The 18,291-nt window shown below is 36.6% G+C and overlaps 1 protein-coding gene across 5 annotated transcripts in view; it reads right to left on the reverse strand.

The window, feature by feature from the left end:
* The window catches only part of GAPVD1 (GTPase activating protein and VPS9 domains 1), a 101,073-nt gene that overhangs the window by 20,795 nt on the left and 61,987 nt on the right, over nucleotides 1–18,291 (reverse strand). For 3 of the 5 annotated variants that reach the window (XM_069082747.1, XM_069082743.1, XM_069082742.1), the window contains 8 exons: nucleotides 16,564–16,698; nucleotides 15,494–15,613; nucleotides 12,308–12,385; nucleotides 11,257–11,624; nucleotides 9,310–9,397; nucleotides 8,221–8,301; nucleotides 3,582–3,704; nucleotides 993–1,122 (listed from right to left, as the gene is read on the reverse strand). In XM_069082747.1, the coding sequence (XP_068938848.1) occupies nucleotides 993–1,122; nucleotides 3,582–3,704; nucleotides 8,221–8,301; nucleotides 9,310–9,397; nucleotides 11,257–11,624; nucleotides 12,308–12,385; nucleotides 15,494–15,613; nucleotides 16,564–16,698 (1,123 nt within the window). The remainder of the gene's footprint in view (nucleotides 1–992; nucleotides 1,123–3,581; nucleotides 3,705–8,220; nucleotides 8,302–9,309; nucleotides 9,398–11,256; nucleotides 11,625–12,307; nucleotides 12,386–15,493; nucleotides 15,614–16,563; nucleotides 16,699–18,291) is intronic. The other 2 variants (XM_069082744.1, XM_069082746.1) reach the window with 1 other exon arrangement.

Genomic DNA, 18,291 nt, shown 5'->3' on the forward strand with positions numbered 1-18,291 from the left:
TTCTGGGTCTTTCCATGAGCCCTGCAGCTGAACTCCCTTTTTTTTTCTTTTTGGATGGGGAAGGCAGGGCAATTGGGGTTAAGTGACTTGCCCAAGGTCACACGGCTAGTTTTGCGTGAAGTGTCTGAGGCCAAATTTGAACTCAGGTCCTCCTGACTCCAGGGCCAGTGCTCTATTCACTGCACCACCTACCTGCCCCAGTTGAACTCTTATATATGTTGTTTCCTACAATAAGAGTGTGGACTCCTTAAAAGCAAGAATTTCCTCAAATTTTCATTTTGATTAATCAATAAAAATTTATTAAGCACTTAATATGTGTTAAACACAATTTCTTTCCTAAGAACCTAACACAATGTTTGGAACACAGTAAGCCCTTAATAAATGCTTTTAAATTCATTCATCTACTAGCTGTGCAAGACAAACTACCTTATCTCAATGAAATAATACAACATTTATATAGCACTTACTATGTCCCAGGCACTGTGCTAGTAAGTACTTTACAATTAGTGATCTTATTTGATTCTCACAACAATCCTGGGAGGTAGATACTATTATTATGTCCATTTTACAGATGAGGAAACTGAGGCAAACAGAGGTTAAGTGACTTCCCTAGGGTCACACAGTTGGTAAGGATCTGAGGCTGGACTTGATTTCAGCTCTTTCTGACTCCGGGCCAAGAGTTCTATACACTGTACCACTTAGCTGCCTCTTAACACTTTTTCTCCAAATTTTTCCTCATCTTTAGTAAATGAATCAGCTAAAGATTTGAATTGTTACATTCATCATTATCCTATTTTTGTATTATAGTTATTGGTATAAATAACCCATCCCTGTCACTAGAATGTATGAGTCAAAAGAGCTGAATTTGTGAGTTATAGAAACTTTGTTTCTCATTACACCAGAGTAAATAACAACTAAACAAATACATAACCAAAGTGATCATGGCAAGGTTGGCAGAAAGCCTAAATGCAGCCCCCGAGGGCCCACTGTACCTGTAAGAAAAAGGGGAGTCCTGTGGGGGTGCTGCCTGGCTGGCTGAGTCCGGGAGATCATCAGCAGAGATATTCTGCAGGGCTTCATCGCGAGGAGAGTCATGTACACTTTCACCATCTCCCATAACTTCTAAACAAAACCCAGTCCCCAAAAAGTACAACCCCATTAGTTTTAGAGGCTCTAAAGAGTCAAAAGTTTTCAAACAAAATTATGTTCTGAATTGTTAATGCATTTCTTTGAGAAAAGCAATATGGAAATCGCACTTCTCTGTTACAAAAGAAAACTTCAAATATTAAAACTCATTTATTTTAGGATTGGCAACTATCACTACGGTCAGTTCTACTGGACTAAGGTCCACGCGAGCAGTCTACCTCCTATCTAAACTGTGTACCTAACCCAGCAGACAGCACAATGTTCTGAACATGGCAAGTACTTAATGCCTACTTGCCGAATTACTATTTGAAAGATTACTAAATGGGACAGGGTCAAAGGAGAGAATAGAATAAATGAGGGCAGGATAGAATGAAGGGAAATATAGTTAGTCTTTCACAACATAACTATTATGGAAGTGTTTAGTATGACTATACATGTATAACCTACATCAAATTGCTGGAGGGTAGGTGGGGAGGGACAAAGTGAGAAAATTTGGAACTCAAAAACTCAAAGTTTTAAAAAACAAATATTAAAAATTATTTTTACATGCAACTAGGAAATAAGATACACAGCAATGGGTATAGAAATCTGTATTACCCTACAGGAAAATAAAAGGGGAAAGGGATAAGAGAAAGGGGAGGGGGGGCGGCTGATAGAAGGGATAATGAAAATGCACACAGTCACGGAGTGAGGGGAGGGGAGAGATGGGAATAAAATTTAGAACTCAAAATCTTGTGAAAGTGAATGTTGAAAACTTAAATAAATAAATAAATTGGGGGAAAAAAAGAAATCCAACCCACCCCCCAAAAAAGAAAAAGAAAGATTACCAACACTAATGAAGTTTTGAAATTCTGCATTAATAACTGACATTTCCTAGAATTCTGAAGTTATAAATGCTCTATATACATTATATCTTTCATTTGATTATCACAACAATCCTGTAAGTACATGGAAGAAATAGTATTACAAAATTACAGGGTTACTAAGTGACAGAAAACAAGATGGCCTTAACAAGTCAATGCCCCACAATTACAGCACTATAGCTGGCCTACAAGAGGCCTTATGCCTCATCAAATACAATCCCTTCAATTCAGAGATGAGGAAAGTGAAGTTCCATAGAGATTAAGTGACTTATTTGCCTAAGATCACAAACATTATTGCCAGAACTGAGACCTAAGGCTGGACCTCTTAACTCTTTATTGCCTTCTTCACTACAGCACACCCCCTCTCTTAATGTGTGTCAGGAAGAGAGATTTATAGACAACAAAAAGACATATTCCTTTCACTTTTCCTAATATTCAATTGACACATTTCAATTTAAGTCAGGTAAATTGTTTTAACAGGGTTTGTGCAGGACATGTGGCATAACCCTCCCTTATTGTGACACAAAGTCCATACCTAGCCAAGTAGGTTGGATTAAATTATCTCTAAGGTCTTAGAAACTTCTAAAGCTATGATTCTATGAAATCTTAAGATCATCTCTAAAAAGATTTTTAAAATCAATTGCAAACTTCCACAAGAACCAAAACTTGAAGCCATTGGAAGGGGGCAATATCAATTCACTATTCAACTAAAAGTTAACAGTTTATTCTTATTTTTAAAAATAAAGATATTATTTCCCACTTTCTTCTCTTCTCTTCCCTAACTTTACTATGAGTCCCTTTTTTAATGCCAAAAAATTTCATGGCACTCCATTAAAATAGTTGTGCTATTTATTAGTACACATTTATTGAGAAAATACATTGTGATTATAGACTACTATGTATGCAGTAACATTTTTAAATCATTTCATTTATATTTTATAATTCATAAAAGCATCTATACACATTTTAGACTGTGATCATATATTCAAAATATTCAGTCTATAGAAAGTCTGTTTATTATACTTTATAACACTATTTTGTTAGAGCTAAATAAATAAATTGACAATGCTGATGTACATATGGATTCCTGCAATACCTTCACAGTTCCTCAAAGGGCAGGTGCTCTAAAACACCCAGACACTAACATTTCCTACACCTCCACATCAATGTGATCAAAGTCAATGTAAAAGTCAGTCTAAAATTTTTATCATGTTTAGAATCGCAATCATTAAATCTTAAAAGCTGAAAGGGATCTTACAGAACAAAGAATAATAAAACAGAAGACAAAGAAGTCATCTTAGAATATAACACTGTTTAAGTTGGAAAGACCTCAGAAATCATTTAGTCTAATCCCTTCACTTTCCCCTAAGGAAGTGTGGGATAATGAAGACACCTTGGTAAGTTAAATGACTTGTCCACAATCAGAGGAGGTTAGTGGTAAAGCCACAACTTGAACCTCCCATTTCATAACCTCTAAAGTTCTTTCTTTTGCTCTAATCTTCTATGACTGAGAAAAGTCTACTGGACGAATGAAACTTATGCGTGGATGACTAGCCCAGGGATAGTTCTTACCTGCACCTTCATAGTTCCCCACAGCTCCTTCACCAGGACTAGTTCGTTTAATGGCATTCCTGTATTTGTCCAAGATATCCTCAGCAACCTGGGCCTGTGCACTGAGTCTGGGGGCAGGATCATCTGAGGAACCAAGGAGAACATGCACAAGAACTGATTCACTTCCATATGCACTGCCTTTAAAGTTAGTACGATACCAGTAACAAGAAAATCCCAAGGGCGAATTAGGAGGCAAATCTTAAAAAGAGCACATATCTCAATGTTAAGAGGCACCATGCAGCTGCCTACTCATCCCCATTTCTAATAATCAGAGCCTTGCTCAAGCAGAAAATTGGGATGAGCAGCTCCACATCTCATCATCGCCAGCATTCTACACAATGAAAGTTCAGTGAAGACTAGAGGGTGAGAAGCATTTCTAAGTGGTCACACCCAAATCAACTGGATTAGGAGGTGCATATTGAACAAGACTTTCAACAAATGCCATTCTATATGTAGATTCCATTTACTCAGAGACATCTCCAGGCTGAGGGGGAAAAAGGTAAACTGTTCAGACCTCAGAATTAAGTTCTTTTTAATTCGGAAAAGAAAATACTTCCTCCATCCTTTATTTACAAATGACTCTTCCACACCACTTCTGAACAAGGCTGCCTCACATTTCAACGAAATGAGACTATGTGGTTGTGGGGGTACAGCATAATTGTACATTTAATGCTACTGGAGGCATTCTAAGATCAGCTTCAGATGTTCAAGGAATGCTGCTGTAAGTGCACCTGGTATGAATCTTATCATCAAACTGTAGTTCTACTTACTAAGGGGGCAGTCACTTATCCAGCAAAATAAACCAATCTAAAATGGGTTTATAGCTGAAATGAAGGTAGGAGTCACTCATTAATTGATAATTAAGAGATAAGTACTTCAAGTCCCTGGGACACAATACACCTTCAATAGTCACAAACACAGTATCTTGGGACATCTGGGAAATGCAGTTAACTTTGAAGATCAATTTACAAGTAGGATCCCATTTTAACAAATTCAAAGGGACATCAGAATCATTATATTACATTAAATAATTAAAGAATCTGCAATTTTAGCTGTGTGGGTACTTTCTACCAGTACAGACTGCAACCTTTCTATGCCTTACTAAACAGTTTAATACCTTGATATAGCCAAAATAAAACAAAAAAATCTCTGGGAAACCAAGCTTTAAACAAATCTGTACACATCCAGTTAGGATTGTCCTCCAATGACGCCAGTTCTACACCTGAAGGCTTTCCAGCTTGGTAAAACTTGACAGAGTTTTTGCACTGCTAGCAATAGTTTTTTGAGAACTCAGGGTGGCTACTTGAGGAGTTGGGTGAAGAACATTAAACTCAGAACAAAAAAAAAAAATTCTAACAAGGCTACAGAGCTGGAAATTTTTAAATTTTTATAAACACATTTACCAGTACTGTATATGTAAAACAACTAAATGAGGAAAGGAGGGGAAAGGTAAAGCTCTGTTTATTTCATAGAATCTGAGTTGGAAGGGATTTACAACTTAAACCTCAAAGGTCATCTAGTTCAGGGCTATGCAAACTTTTTCCACTCACAACCCCTTCAGCATTTTTTTTTTGCCTTTTGGAGGGCAACTGGGGTTAAGTAACTTGCCCAAGGTTACATGGCTAATTTTTTTGTGTGGGTGTTAAATGTCTGAGGCCGGAACTGAACTCGGGTCCTCCTGACTCTGGGGCCAGCACTTTAGTCACTGCACCACCTAGCCGCCCCCCCTTAAGCATTTCTTATACCCATAGGGGAATAAATCCACAGTTTAAGAAACACTGAATCCTACACCTAAAAACGAATCCCTTCCAAAATATCTTTGACAAATGGCCCTCAAACCTCCACATTAAGTCCTCAATTTTGTTATCAATGGTAACAAAATCATTACCTACTGAATTTCACTTCATTTCTGTATAGTTATCATGGTTAAGAAGCTGTTCCTCACATGGAAATGTAAGCCCTATTTTTATTTATACCTTCTTAGGTTGTAGAAGTCTATGCCAGAGGAGGACAATCTCTTTCAGGTCCTACCATAAAGGCCAAGTGACAGACCATTTATTTGTCTGTCAGAAAAACAAAGCCAGCAAGAAAACTGGAAAGGCTTTGAGGTCAGACCCAGTGGTAAACTATTTTGTTATAAACTAGTTTGTTATTAAAGGACTAGCCTAACTAAAGCAAAGAAGCTCAGGATTGGTCACCAAGGGATTAATATTTCTGGCCAGAGTAATTCTTGAAGATTGTCTACTAAAGCAAAGAAGGGCCACAATATGGGGGGGGAGGGGGGTGGGGGAGAGGGGAAGCACCTATATGCATAAAATCACAGACCTTTTGAAATACCGCAGTAAAATAAATTTGTAATAAAACTGGACATTTTCCAAAATGTGTTGATGATTCTTTTATGATAAAATATTTTGTTTTTAAAAAAAAAGAATACTTCTTGGCTTTTGGTTCACATGATGATGAAAATTATAAAAATGAAGCACAAGTCAGTGTAAAAAAAAAGGATTTGGATTCAGAAGAAAACTGTTCAAACCCCAACTATGCTTTTTACTAGCTATGTAACCCTAGACAAGAGTCATCAAAATCTGGGGTTCATTAAGGCAACTGGTGGTGAGTACTGGACCTAGAGCCAGGAAGACCTGAATTCAAATCAGGCCTCAAAAACTTACTAGCTAAGTGACCCCTGGGCAAGCCATTTCACCTATCTGCCTCAGTTTCCTCAACTGTAAAATGAGAAGATGAAGAAGAATAGCACCTACTTCCCAAGGTTGTTGCAAGGTTCAAATGAGACAATAATTGTAAAAAAAAAAAGTGCTTATTCCTTCCCTCCCTCTTGTCTTCTAGTATGCTTTTGTGAATCACAGATTAGAGGTAAACAAGACCTTAGAAATCATCTAAAAAAAGCTGCTTTATTTTATAGATGTGATCATTAAGACCCTGAGGAGAAATAGCTTGTCCAAAGTCATAGAGCTACTAAGTGGCAAATACAGAACTTAGCTCAATTCTAAATACTATTTCCACTACTCTATGTTTCCTAGTACTACTTTGTGAATTACCTAACTATAAGCTTTGATACCTAATTTCACAAAGCTACTCACAGCAGCACTTCATTGTCCTACTAGCCTAGGCACCAAGAGCCAGAGAATATTCTTTATCCTTCCCACCCAATTTAAACCTGAAATTAATAAAATTAAATACAAACTCCCAAAGGCCATCAACACAATTTTTAAAATCACTTAACATTTTGTAACTACACATAATTACATAGGTATTTATATTTAGGTACTGTGCACATACTTTATGAAGAGGACAATATTAAATAGATTGTGGAATAGAACCAAGACTTGGGAAAACAGGTTTTACAGGATTTCTCATTTAAGAGAATTTACCGTATCCTGATCAACAAAGCAAATGCTGATATGACCTACCTAACAGGATGTCTAAATAGTCATTAAAATGGCAATCATTAAAATAGGATTCTATTTGTACCCAGGATAGATTTTTTTCCAAAAACTACCCATTTTTAGTTTTTTAAAAATTATCATTCTAACTCAGTATTATAAAAAAAAAATCCAGAATGGAATGAGAATAGATGTAAACTTACCCTAATTCTCTATAGCCACTGGAATTAAGTGAAAACCTTTCAAACTCCAGGTTAATTAATTATATAGGCACAGCCTGCCTAATAACATCACTAAAGAGCTCTTAGAAAACACAATGGGGAAAATCACTGAGGTGGGGTTGGGGTTTAAGAGTAAAGGTTAGTTCCATAGGAACAATCAACTTCACAGGTGGTTGGCTGTCAAATGAATTGACAAGGAGGTGTCTCAATATTATGGTGGGGTTTGCATCCAGTTGTATTACTGACATCACTGTTAGATGACATTGGCCCGGGCAACATTATGTGGGATACGCCTCTATGTGGACTCTCTCATGGTTGATCTAATCATTCATCAAGTATTGCTGAAGAAAGGAAAATATTGAATCTTAAATAAGATAAAAATACTAAACTTATATACAGTGCAAATTAGGTGAAACATAAGCACATTTTACTAGTTTTTTATCTGCTACTTGGGCTGAAATCCCATTATGAAAATTCTAGTTTGACACAGAAGTATTATACTAAGTATGAATAACTTAAAGGACAAGCTATTGATAAAACAAATTTAGGGTTCTAAAATCTAGGGTAGTCAGTCAAATACATGGGCTAAAGATGTGGTGTGGACCTTATTCTTGAGATCTGCTAGGGGTTTTCCAAGAGGAAATGTGTCTTTTTTGAGAGATAACAATTTGTGTAAATGCGCCTAGAGGTTGAGTTTTAGAAATTTCATCATAAATTAAAATTGATGACGATGACGATGATGATGGTGGTGGTGGTCTGCAGCAAGAGCATACTAATAATTCACTACAATCTTCTATTAGAAGCTACGGAGCTATGAAGGAAATATTCCCCATCATTTCACACACATACAGACACAGACACACACACACACACAAACATACTTTTCTACAGAGGTAACGTTTATGGCACCCAAGAAAAAGTGTTATGGAATATGTGCTCTGGGAATGAAGGAGCCAGGAAGTCCATGGATCTACAAACCTGTAAGTGTTGAGAATCTGTCAGGCCCCAGATCATCTTTGTCTTTTTCTTGTTTTTCTTTCTTTCTAAATGGTATAGGAGCTGGAAATTAAATAAAGTCAGTAGTGTGACATATAACATACTGCACTGTACTCGGAAGACAGTAGTCAGTCATTTTGGAGATACTGGTGTGCCAACAGTTCTAAATGAAAGGAGGCTTTAAAAGCTGAAAACCTAAGAAATTTTCTGTGTAAATACTTTCCACAGACAAATGTTCTTGAAAACAACTGAACTTGAGTCTAGTTGAAGATTCTCTTTTACGAGAAAGGATTAATTAAGAGGTAATCAGAGATTAAGCTGAATCCACTGCACTCTGAAACCTGCCAAAAAGAAAAAAAAAACCCAAAAAACAAAAAACACCACATTCAAAGCTCGGAACACCATTCTCTCCTCAGCAAGAGGCCCTAATCATGAATGAAAGGGGTCATCCATAGCTCCGGAGTCCCAGGTTACCAAGAGGCCTGTGAGAGTGGCACCTGTATCCACTCCTGGTGCTTCTCCTTTTCAGGTATAAACACATGTGCAAACTTAATTAAATATTAACATATCTACAACACCAAGTTGTTCATAGGAAAAGCACCTGGTCTCATACAACTGAATTTCAGTACCAGCACACTAAGATATAAGGAATAGAATTCAAATTATCAAGATGAAAAGTTTAAATTTAACTCCAGGTGTCGAAATTAATGTTGCAAATTCTAAAGATCAATCCCATAATGGGATAAAATTCTTTTTCATTCAGTTTAGGAATGTGATATTCCTGTCCAAAATATCTTCAAGTGAACTTCAGCAGTATTTTGTATTTACACATCCCAATCCTACATACTCTCCTAGGTATATGAGAAATCCACACACCATGAGTCGCAGAGCAGCAATCGTAACACATCCTAAAGCTCTGTCTTTGCATCCATCTAAGATGAGCCACTGAAAACATATCAGAAGTCGTCATACTCAAATTCCCACAAAACCTAGAATACTGACTTACTGAAATCAATGGACTCTATTTCTCTGATCCTAAACCATAGCATTCTAATAATTTTGTGAAATTACCTTTAGGCATAGCTGAAACAAAACGTTTTCTCCACCAAGGTTTGTTTCTGTCTGACTTCTCATCATCACTATCTTTTCGTTCTTCAGTCTGCAGAAAGATTTTAGCATTTTATTTGCAGTCTAGATAGGTATAAAATGTTTTCAAAACATCTATGGAGTATTAAAAATTCCTGGGATAATGATTCAATAGAAAAATCATTACTGACTCTACCTTACATATAAAATCGCACTAACTATTAAGGTACGAAATTTTATACATATTTTGGGATTCCAAGGGGAAAGGAAAGGGAAGTAAAAGGGGAAAGCACCAAAAGAGTAAGGAGATATGGGGTATGGTCGCCTCTCTGTTATTAACTCATACCATAATCTTGGGAGGCTATTTTGCCTCCATTTAAACCTTAGCTTCCTTATCTGAAAAGTTAGCTAAAATTAATTCTTCTGCATACCTCAGAAATATTATAGGAATTAAATGAAGTTAAGACATGGGAAAGTGTTTTAAGAAAAGTTTAAAATCTTTTTTTTTTTTTTTTAAGTTTAGGGGCAGCTAGGTGGCGCAATGAGTAGAGCACCGGCCTGGAGTTGGGAGGGCTTGAGTTCAAATCCAGCCTCAGACATTTAGCACTTAACTAGCTGTGTGACTTTGGGCAAGTCACTTAACCCCAACTGCCCCTCCAAAAAGCAAAAAAAAAAAGTTTAAAATACAAATTTAAAGCACTATCATTAATAATCATTTATTTTATATCCATGGTCTGAGGATCAGATTTTGGAAAGAATAAAAGTCAAACAAGCCACATGAGGGTTCTATCCATAGAACCTCACAGGGGATGTGAACTGAAGTGTGGAGGAGCTATAGTCTATAGCAGCAGCAGGAAAGCTCATGATAACAAAATCATGACTCTTGAAAAAGTCATAGACTTATTTGAGGACATCTTAGGTTCCCTACTAGATTTTAAGTTTCTTGAGGCACTGGACAGTGTCTTATTTCATTTCTATATGTCAGCATTTAACATATTATTTCATAAATGTTTACTGAGGGGCAGCCAGGTAGCACAGCGAGTAAGAGCACCAACCAGCCCCAGTGTCGGGATGACCTGGGGGATTGAATCCGGGCTCACACACTTAGCACCCACCCAGAAACACCTGGCCATGTAACCTTCAGCAAGTTACTTAACCCCAATTGCTTTAAAAAAAAAAATGTTCACTGAATTGAATTGTGGAATTACTACCACTTCAAAAAAGCCAAACTGCCTTGGTATCCTGGGTGTCAGGGTATTTAGTATAATAAGGAAATGTTTCACTAGATCAATGGGTCTCAAAGTGAGATCCACCAACCCCTGGGTGTCTTCACATTCAAAATTATTTTCATAATAATACTAAGATATTATTGGTCTATTGAAATATTCTTCACTTTTCCAATTACGTACCTGTATGAAGCCTAGATTTTTTTATATACTTCAACCAAAACAAAATATCACAATAAATTGAATGAAGCAGATACAAAAATCTGGCTGCCTTCTATTGAGCCAGATATTAAAGGTATTTGCAAAAATATGTAAAACAATGCCATTCTTCTACTTTTTGTTTCATAAGTTATTTTTCACAAAAAGTTATTTGTTAACATGTAATGGGTTTATTGAAGTTAATAAGTATTTTTAAAATTTTACAGCTTTAATTTCAAATACAATATCAATATAACCCACAAAAGCAGTGGGTTATAACCTCATTGCCCAGCTTTTTGGGGTCCTTAATAATTTTTAAGTCTAAAGGGGTCATTGGAACAAAAAGCTTACAAATCACTGCTCTAGGTCATCAAGTTACACTTAATCAAGATATATACCATCTTGATCAATAGACGCCATGTTAGTTTGAGAGGGCAACAGTGGTTGCTGAGGTCATTCAAACCAACAGTTACCAAAATATTGTTCTGCTAAATCAGGGGCTCCTCACCTCTCCTCTCAAGGAATCTTTACTAGGAGATGAGGATGATGATGGAGGTGCAGCCACTAAAGGAGATCCAATGGCAGCTGAAGGAAGTAGTTCTCTGTCTTCATTCCCAGGACGCCGATTCCAACTGGGATCACTCATGGGTCTCCGGGCTGAAGATACGATATCAGAACTCCTGCTGCGGACTAATCGCTCAGGATAGGAATGTCTCTGTTTGAATGCTTCTGCATCCGTTGGAATCAACACATGAGAGCCAAATCCTGGTAACCTGGCTTCATTCCCTCCCATTGCTCCTTCCAGGATTGGAGGATCTGGTGGTGGGTGTGATGGTCTAGCATAGTGAACTTTTGGTCTTACTACAGCAGAAGCCCCTTGGATAAAGAAAAATTTCCCAAATGACATACAAAGGCTTTCAATTACATGATGCATTTTTGTCTTTGGTTAGAAATAACCTGCAAAAGTTAAGGAACCCAGCAAAATTATAATAATCAAATCTGGCCCCAAAGAAGATGACAATGTAGCTCTTTCAACTTCTCTGCAGAAGTGAGGGACTAAACATGTAGAAAACTACATATAACATTATGATTTTTTTTCAATATGCTAAGATTTACTCAATTGTTTTTTCCTCCTCTTTCTAAGGTTGAGGAGGATGATGGAGCAGGTATAAACTGGGAAATGTAAGTGATATAAAGACAAAAGACAGCAATTTTTAAAAATTTTAAGTCAAGAATCTATATTTATTTTCTTCTTTATAATCATTTCAATCCTATATTAAAGTTCTCCTTGAATGCTTCACAGTAATAAGTAAAGTACCCTGGGTTCTTCCACAGAAGCACAAGCTTTCACAGGATCTACTTAGTAGGATTAAAGGCTTCAATTCTTTAGTACAGGCCTAATACTGTACTACATGTCTATTGTCTGAGGACCAAACCAGCTAAGTTCTGAAAGGCTCAGCATCAGAAAATTGGAAACCAAGTATTTAATTTCTTTATCAGCTGTTGCTAGAATGAACAATGAACTCTTAAGAGCTGAAGAAATCATTTCAATAACTTACCTTCATGTGAAGCCAATGGGTCAAACATTGCAAGCAAAGACTCTGATTGAGAGGGAGGAGAAGTCAGCTGGTGGGCTCCTGAAATACAATATGAAACTGAGTCAAAAGTAAACATATTCTAGCACTTTCACTTCCCCCACTTACTCAGATAAGTGTTTATTTACTTTCTGAGAACGTTTCAAAGATCCAATAAAAATTCATAAACAATCCATACGGGAGACATACTCTCACTAACAGAGTCTTATAGGAAAATTCAAATACATCTGTGCTTTGAAAACTTACTTTGTAGGAAAATTCTACCACGCTATGAAGGTTATTCTACCAACCTATGAAGGTAAGATATATTGTGTGAGGGCCAGCCTCTAGCTAAAACTAGGAGTTCATCTCATGGGTTCCTAGGTAATAAATTATTTTACCCACTCTAATTAAAGATAAAAAATAGAGAAATATGCCCATTCTGGTGTATTCCTTCCCCTCTGCCTATTTCCAGAATAACAGCAGGAGAATAATGGAAAGGTCCTAAGAATCACCCACAGTAACATAGTTTTAAGACCACCTATTAACATGTTAGTGGTATCAATGGACTTCAAAAACCATAGGAAGACAGGGTAGGTAGCATGTGGTCAAGTTATACAGCTAGTCTGACATCAGATAGGGCAAATTAAAGGAAAAAATAGCAAAGATGAACATGTCATACCATAAAACAAAATATGGTGGCTAGAAATATAACACAACACAGAGAAACAGTTATTGACTTGGATAGATACAAGCACAAATAATGTGAAAAGGAAATGCTGGAGGTAAAAAGGGGAAATCCCCAAACATATCAAATAAATCAGTTACTATAATTCAAATATTTTTATTCTAAAGCTGGTATCAACTTTCCACATGTATTTTCATAGATCACTGATGTTTTGTTTTAAAATGTAAAATGAATAAAATAAAATAATTTTAATAAATTTTAATAAAATAAAAAAAATGTAAAATAAAAAAATACTTTTTCATTTTTAATGCTGAGAAATATCACAAATGATATTGTTGAGATATATAACTGGAAAAGGAAATGGACTGGTCCTCTTGCAAAAATGAGAGACAAGGCGGCTGGGTGGCACAGTGAATAGAGCACCAGCCCTGGAGTCAGCAGGACCTGAGTTTAAATCCAGCCTCAGACACTTAACATAAAAACTAGCTGTGGGACCTTGGGCAAGTCACTCAACCCCAACTGCCCTACCTTCCCCCCTCCAAAAAAAAGCAAAAAAAAAAAAAAAAAGAATGAGAGACAACAAAGAAATGGACAGCCCATGTACTACAATGGCAGAACCTCCAAAACCCTAAAACTGGAGTGTCTATCATGAGGCCTCTGAGACTTTTCTGCCAAACCCTTTAAAACATAGTTAGAAAGCATAAGGAGGCGGCTAGGTGGCGCAGTGAGTAAAGCACAGGCCAGAGTCAGGAGGACCCGAGTTCGGTTCTGGCCTCAGACACTTAACACCCACACAAAAAAACTAGCCATGTAACCTTGGGCAAGTTACTTAACCCCAATTGCCCTCCAAAAGGCCAAAAAAAAAGTCCTAAACACCTCAAATTTCTAGCTATGTGACTAAACTTTGGGTAATGTTTGAATCTACCTGGTTCTATGAATTTGTATTCTTTATGAAACTGCAAAAAGCCTCTACAATGTAAATTTAAGAGTCAGAATTGAAAGCACATAGGTCTTGAAAACAGTTCAGCTGCCAAGCATGATGCTGCATCCCTGTGATCCTGGCTACTACAGATGCTGCAGCTGGTAGATCACTTGAGTTTTGGAGTTCTGAGTTTCAGTGGGCTAAGTCACTTAGGAGCCCTTTAGATTTAGATTGGGGGGGTGAGGGGGAGGAAACCACATTGCCTAAGGAAGAGTAAACTGGTCCAGACTGGAAAACATAACAGGTCAAAGCTCTCATGCAGAGCAGCAAAGAGGCCTATGAAAGACCATCCTGAGTGGCTACTTCATCTGCCTCTAGCCTAGTGAAAGAAAAAACAAAGTTTTAAAAAGGAAAAAAACAAAATAGTTTGGCTATTACTCCAATATTAAAAAAAAAAAAAGGAAGAGAAACATGAACAAAAATATTTTTATCAGCTTTTTTTGTGATAGCAAAGAACTGGAAATTAAGGGAGTACCCATCAATAGGGAATGGCTGAATAAGTCATGGGATACAAATGTGATGGATTATTGTGCCATAAGATGAAAGAGACTGTTTCAGAGAAACCTGACAAGACTTGTAAAATAAAGTGATAAAAAGTGAAATGAGCAGAACCAAAACAATTTATATGATAACAAGAAAACAGTAAAGACAAACAACTCTGCAAGACTAAAAAACTCTTGTTCTATACAATAATCGTGATTCCAGAGGACAAAGATATAAATCACCTGTGAGAGGATGGACTTATATACATACAGACACATATATACAGAAAGGTATATATGTGTTTATATATGTACACACACATATTTTTAACATGGCCAATGCAAAAATCTGTTTTGCTTGACTTAACATTTAATTTAATTAACATTAAATTTGTTAAAAGGGTTTTGTTTTTCTTTTTTTTTAAAAGGGGAAGTAGGAAGAAAAAAAATCTTTATTAGTTCAAAAATTTTTTAAATGGTATTCTCACTAACATAATTAAGAATCTGTCATTGGTTAGCACAAAGTTTATAACCCGAATTTTTGTATGGACAAAACTGACTAAAATGTTTTGAGGGCAACTTCTTTGTTATAAAATGTACATATCAATGTACTATTAATAGACACCACATGTCACCACTGTCATGAATATAAAATTCTTGAGGTCTACAGACATATGGTTTTCAAATCAATCAGGCTCCTATTGAAAAAAAGTTGATACCTCTGAATTAAAAAAGATAAGAGAAAATGCCTCCAGAAAACTGGGTAGATGCTCTCTGCAGTATTTGTGAGAAAATACAAATAAAACTGAAACAGAATTAGAAAGCAGAGAGAAGCTGTTGTGTTGGTAGAGATAAAAAGCCACACCAATGAAATTGTCTATCTCTCACAGAATCAAGTATCTCTAGGTAACAAAGTCATGAAATGATGGTGAGAATAAAATTAAATAATGACATATTTGGGGCACCTGGGACAAGAAGTAAATGTATTTGTACGCCTCATATACATTTGCCTTTCTTACCATGGACTACTTCATCCATATCTGGACTAGTGACTGAATCTTTGCCACCAAAGTCAGAACTGCATTCAGATCTAAGGTCCTCAATCTTATTAGGAATATCCTCAGAGGTTGCACTGATGCCTTGCAGAAGAAAAATACACACACAAAACACAAGAAAATTATTAGAAAAGCTTTAAATATTAACAAATTCTTCATGTGCTGGCTAGACAAACTGATTAGTACTATAGCTTTTATATTTAGGCTTAAGCATAATGAAACTGATTTGCATAACATAAAGAGAATTAAGCTGTAAAGGCAGAATATAATAGCAAGCTACTGGTATTTAGAAATAATACTGCAATAATGAAAATAATTATATTAATATTAATATGATAGTTGACATTTGTATCTTAACCATTGCACAGCATTTCACATGGATTGTCATCTACATTGTGCCTTGCATGTACCTGAATCATTTCATGTGATCACAATTCACAATACAAAGTAATTTCCTCACAGTAACCCCATTAAGTAAGTAGTATAATCACCATCATCTCTATTTTACTGATTAAAAAATTGAGGCACTGTCTGAGCTTACAATCAGCAAGTGGCAGAGCCTCAATCTGAACTTCAGTCTTCTGACTCCCAGACTAGTGATATCAGACTGTCACTCACTGACCATCAAAGTACAAGAAAAACACAAACACCAGGTTCAAAATTAAATGGAAAACTCATTGATTTAAAAAGTAAAACCATGGGGTGGCTAGGTGGCGCAGTGAATAGAGCACAGGCCCTGGAGTCAGGAGGACTTGAGTTCAAATCCAGACTCAGACACTTAACACTTGCTAGCCATGTGACCTTGGGCAAGTCACTTAACCCCAGTTCCCCAGCCTTCCCCCCTCCAAAAAGAAAAAAAAAGTAAAACCAGCTAACAGCCTGTAAGACCCCTGAAAATCAGTTTTAGTTTTAAAAAGGGAAATTTTCCTGATGCAACCCTTAAATTAAAATATCACGTTGACATCAACAGAAAACTTAATGAAAAATTTTTTTAAATCTTAAAATACTTCTTCCATAAAACAAGATAGAAATACCTGAGACAACACTGAGGCCTGGAGTGCTGGGGCGGGAACTGACTTCCCGGACATCTGTATCATCAGATGTGCTGCCCAGGCCAGAACAGCTTTCTAGCTCTTGTAATCTCTCTTCCTGTTTGAGATCTGGGGCCTCTGGATGGAAAACAGCATGTGATCATATTAGTGCTTCAGCTAGTTCCTCATGGCTTCAATTTCTACAACCCACATAAAAAAAAAGCCCATCTAAGGATTAACAAAACCAGTGTAAATAGATTTCTATATCTGGGCCAGTTACTTCAATTGCTTAGACCACTGTGTTAATGAAGCCAGCGTTAAAGATTCCATTCTTCTATAGGTTGGTTAGTTGTGCACAGATGAAAACTCTGTTTCAAGGCAATAGACTATGTCCCAATTCCAACCAGCCACATAAAAACCATGTACTGGTACATGTGCATGGAAGTTTGGACAAGGATGTGTGGATAACAGGGAGTAAACATATCATTAATATCAAGTATTATATCATATCAAACATATCATCAATCATCAAAAGCAATAATAAATCTAATTTCAATAGTATTGAACATCTATAAAGTGCTTTCCTCACAATCATTCTATAAGAGAGGCAGTGCAAATACTTTTATCTCCATTAGAAGGATAAGGAAACAGGCACAGAGAAGTTAAGTGACTTGCCAATAGTCACATACCTTGTAAATTTTAGAGTCAATATCTGAACTCAGGTCTTATGACCTCAAGTCCAGGGCTCCCTCCACTAGAACATATTATCTTTAGAAAAACAACTCAAGCATATGTCACCATAGTCAATTAGTAGCATCATCTACTTATAAAAATGACACTGGTATAGCTAAATTTCTGAAAAGTATTCCAAAATATCCACATTTCAAAATAAATCAATTGTTCCTTAATTAAAGGAATCAGGCCAAACTTTGGTTGAATACAATTTTACTTAATATTGTGATAACTATCCTCTAATAAGAGACACAGGATGTTTTATAAGCATAAAAAGGAAAATGTCACTCAATATGTAAACTAAAGTACTACATATGGATTTTCAGTAATCTTACATAAAAGAATTTCTGGAGGCCTATTATTCAAATTCAAACTTTTTACAAAAGGTAGGCAGTTAACTCTTCCATTGGGACAAACCCAATGGTGACTGCAGGACATCCTCCTACCCAATCTCTGAAAAGCACTGCTAATCCTGTGCTACATCTGTGATGCTAGAATGAGACACACAAAAGTAATTCTCTCATCTTGAGTGATCCTAATAATAGTAATTGCTTTTTAAAAATCCAGAATTTATGGGGCTGCTAGGTGGCACAGTGAGTAAATCACTAGCCCTGGAGTTGGGAGGACCTGAGTTTGGTTCCGGCCTCAGACACTTAACACCCACACAAAAAAACTAGCCGTATAACCTTGGGCAAGTTATTTAACCCCCATTGCCCTCCAAAAAAAAGGCAAAAAAAAAAAAAAAATCCAGAGTTTAATCATTTAGAAGAAAATCTGGGGGCAATTAGGTGGCACAGTGATAGAGCACTGGCCCTGGAGTCAGGAAGACCTGAATTCAAATATGGCCTCAGACACTTAACACTTACTAGTCCTATGACCTTGGGCAAGTCACTTAATCCCAACTGCCCTGCCCTCCCCCTACAGAAAGCAAAAAAACCCAAACAAAAAAAAATAATAAAACAAAGAAAAAAATCTGCCCAGGATTATTCAAAAGTTCCC

The sequence above is a fragment of the Petaurus breviceps genome, unplaced genomic scaffold (assembly GCF_028583685.1).
Source record: "Petaurus breviceps papuanus isolate PSGF00001 unplaced genomic scaffold, PetGlider_PUasm1.0 171, whole genome shotgun sequence".
Taxonomy (NCBI): Eukaryota; Metazoa; Chordata; class Mammalia; order Diprotodontia; family Petauridae; genus Petaurus; species Petaurus breviceps.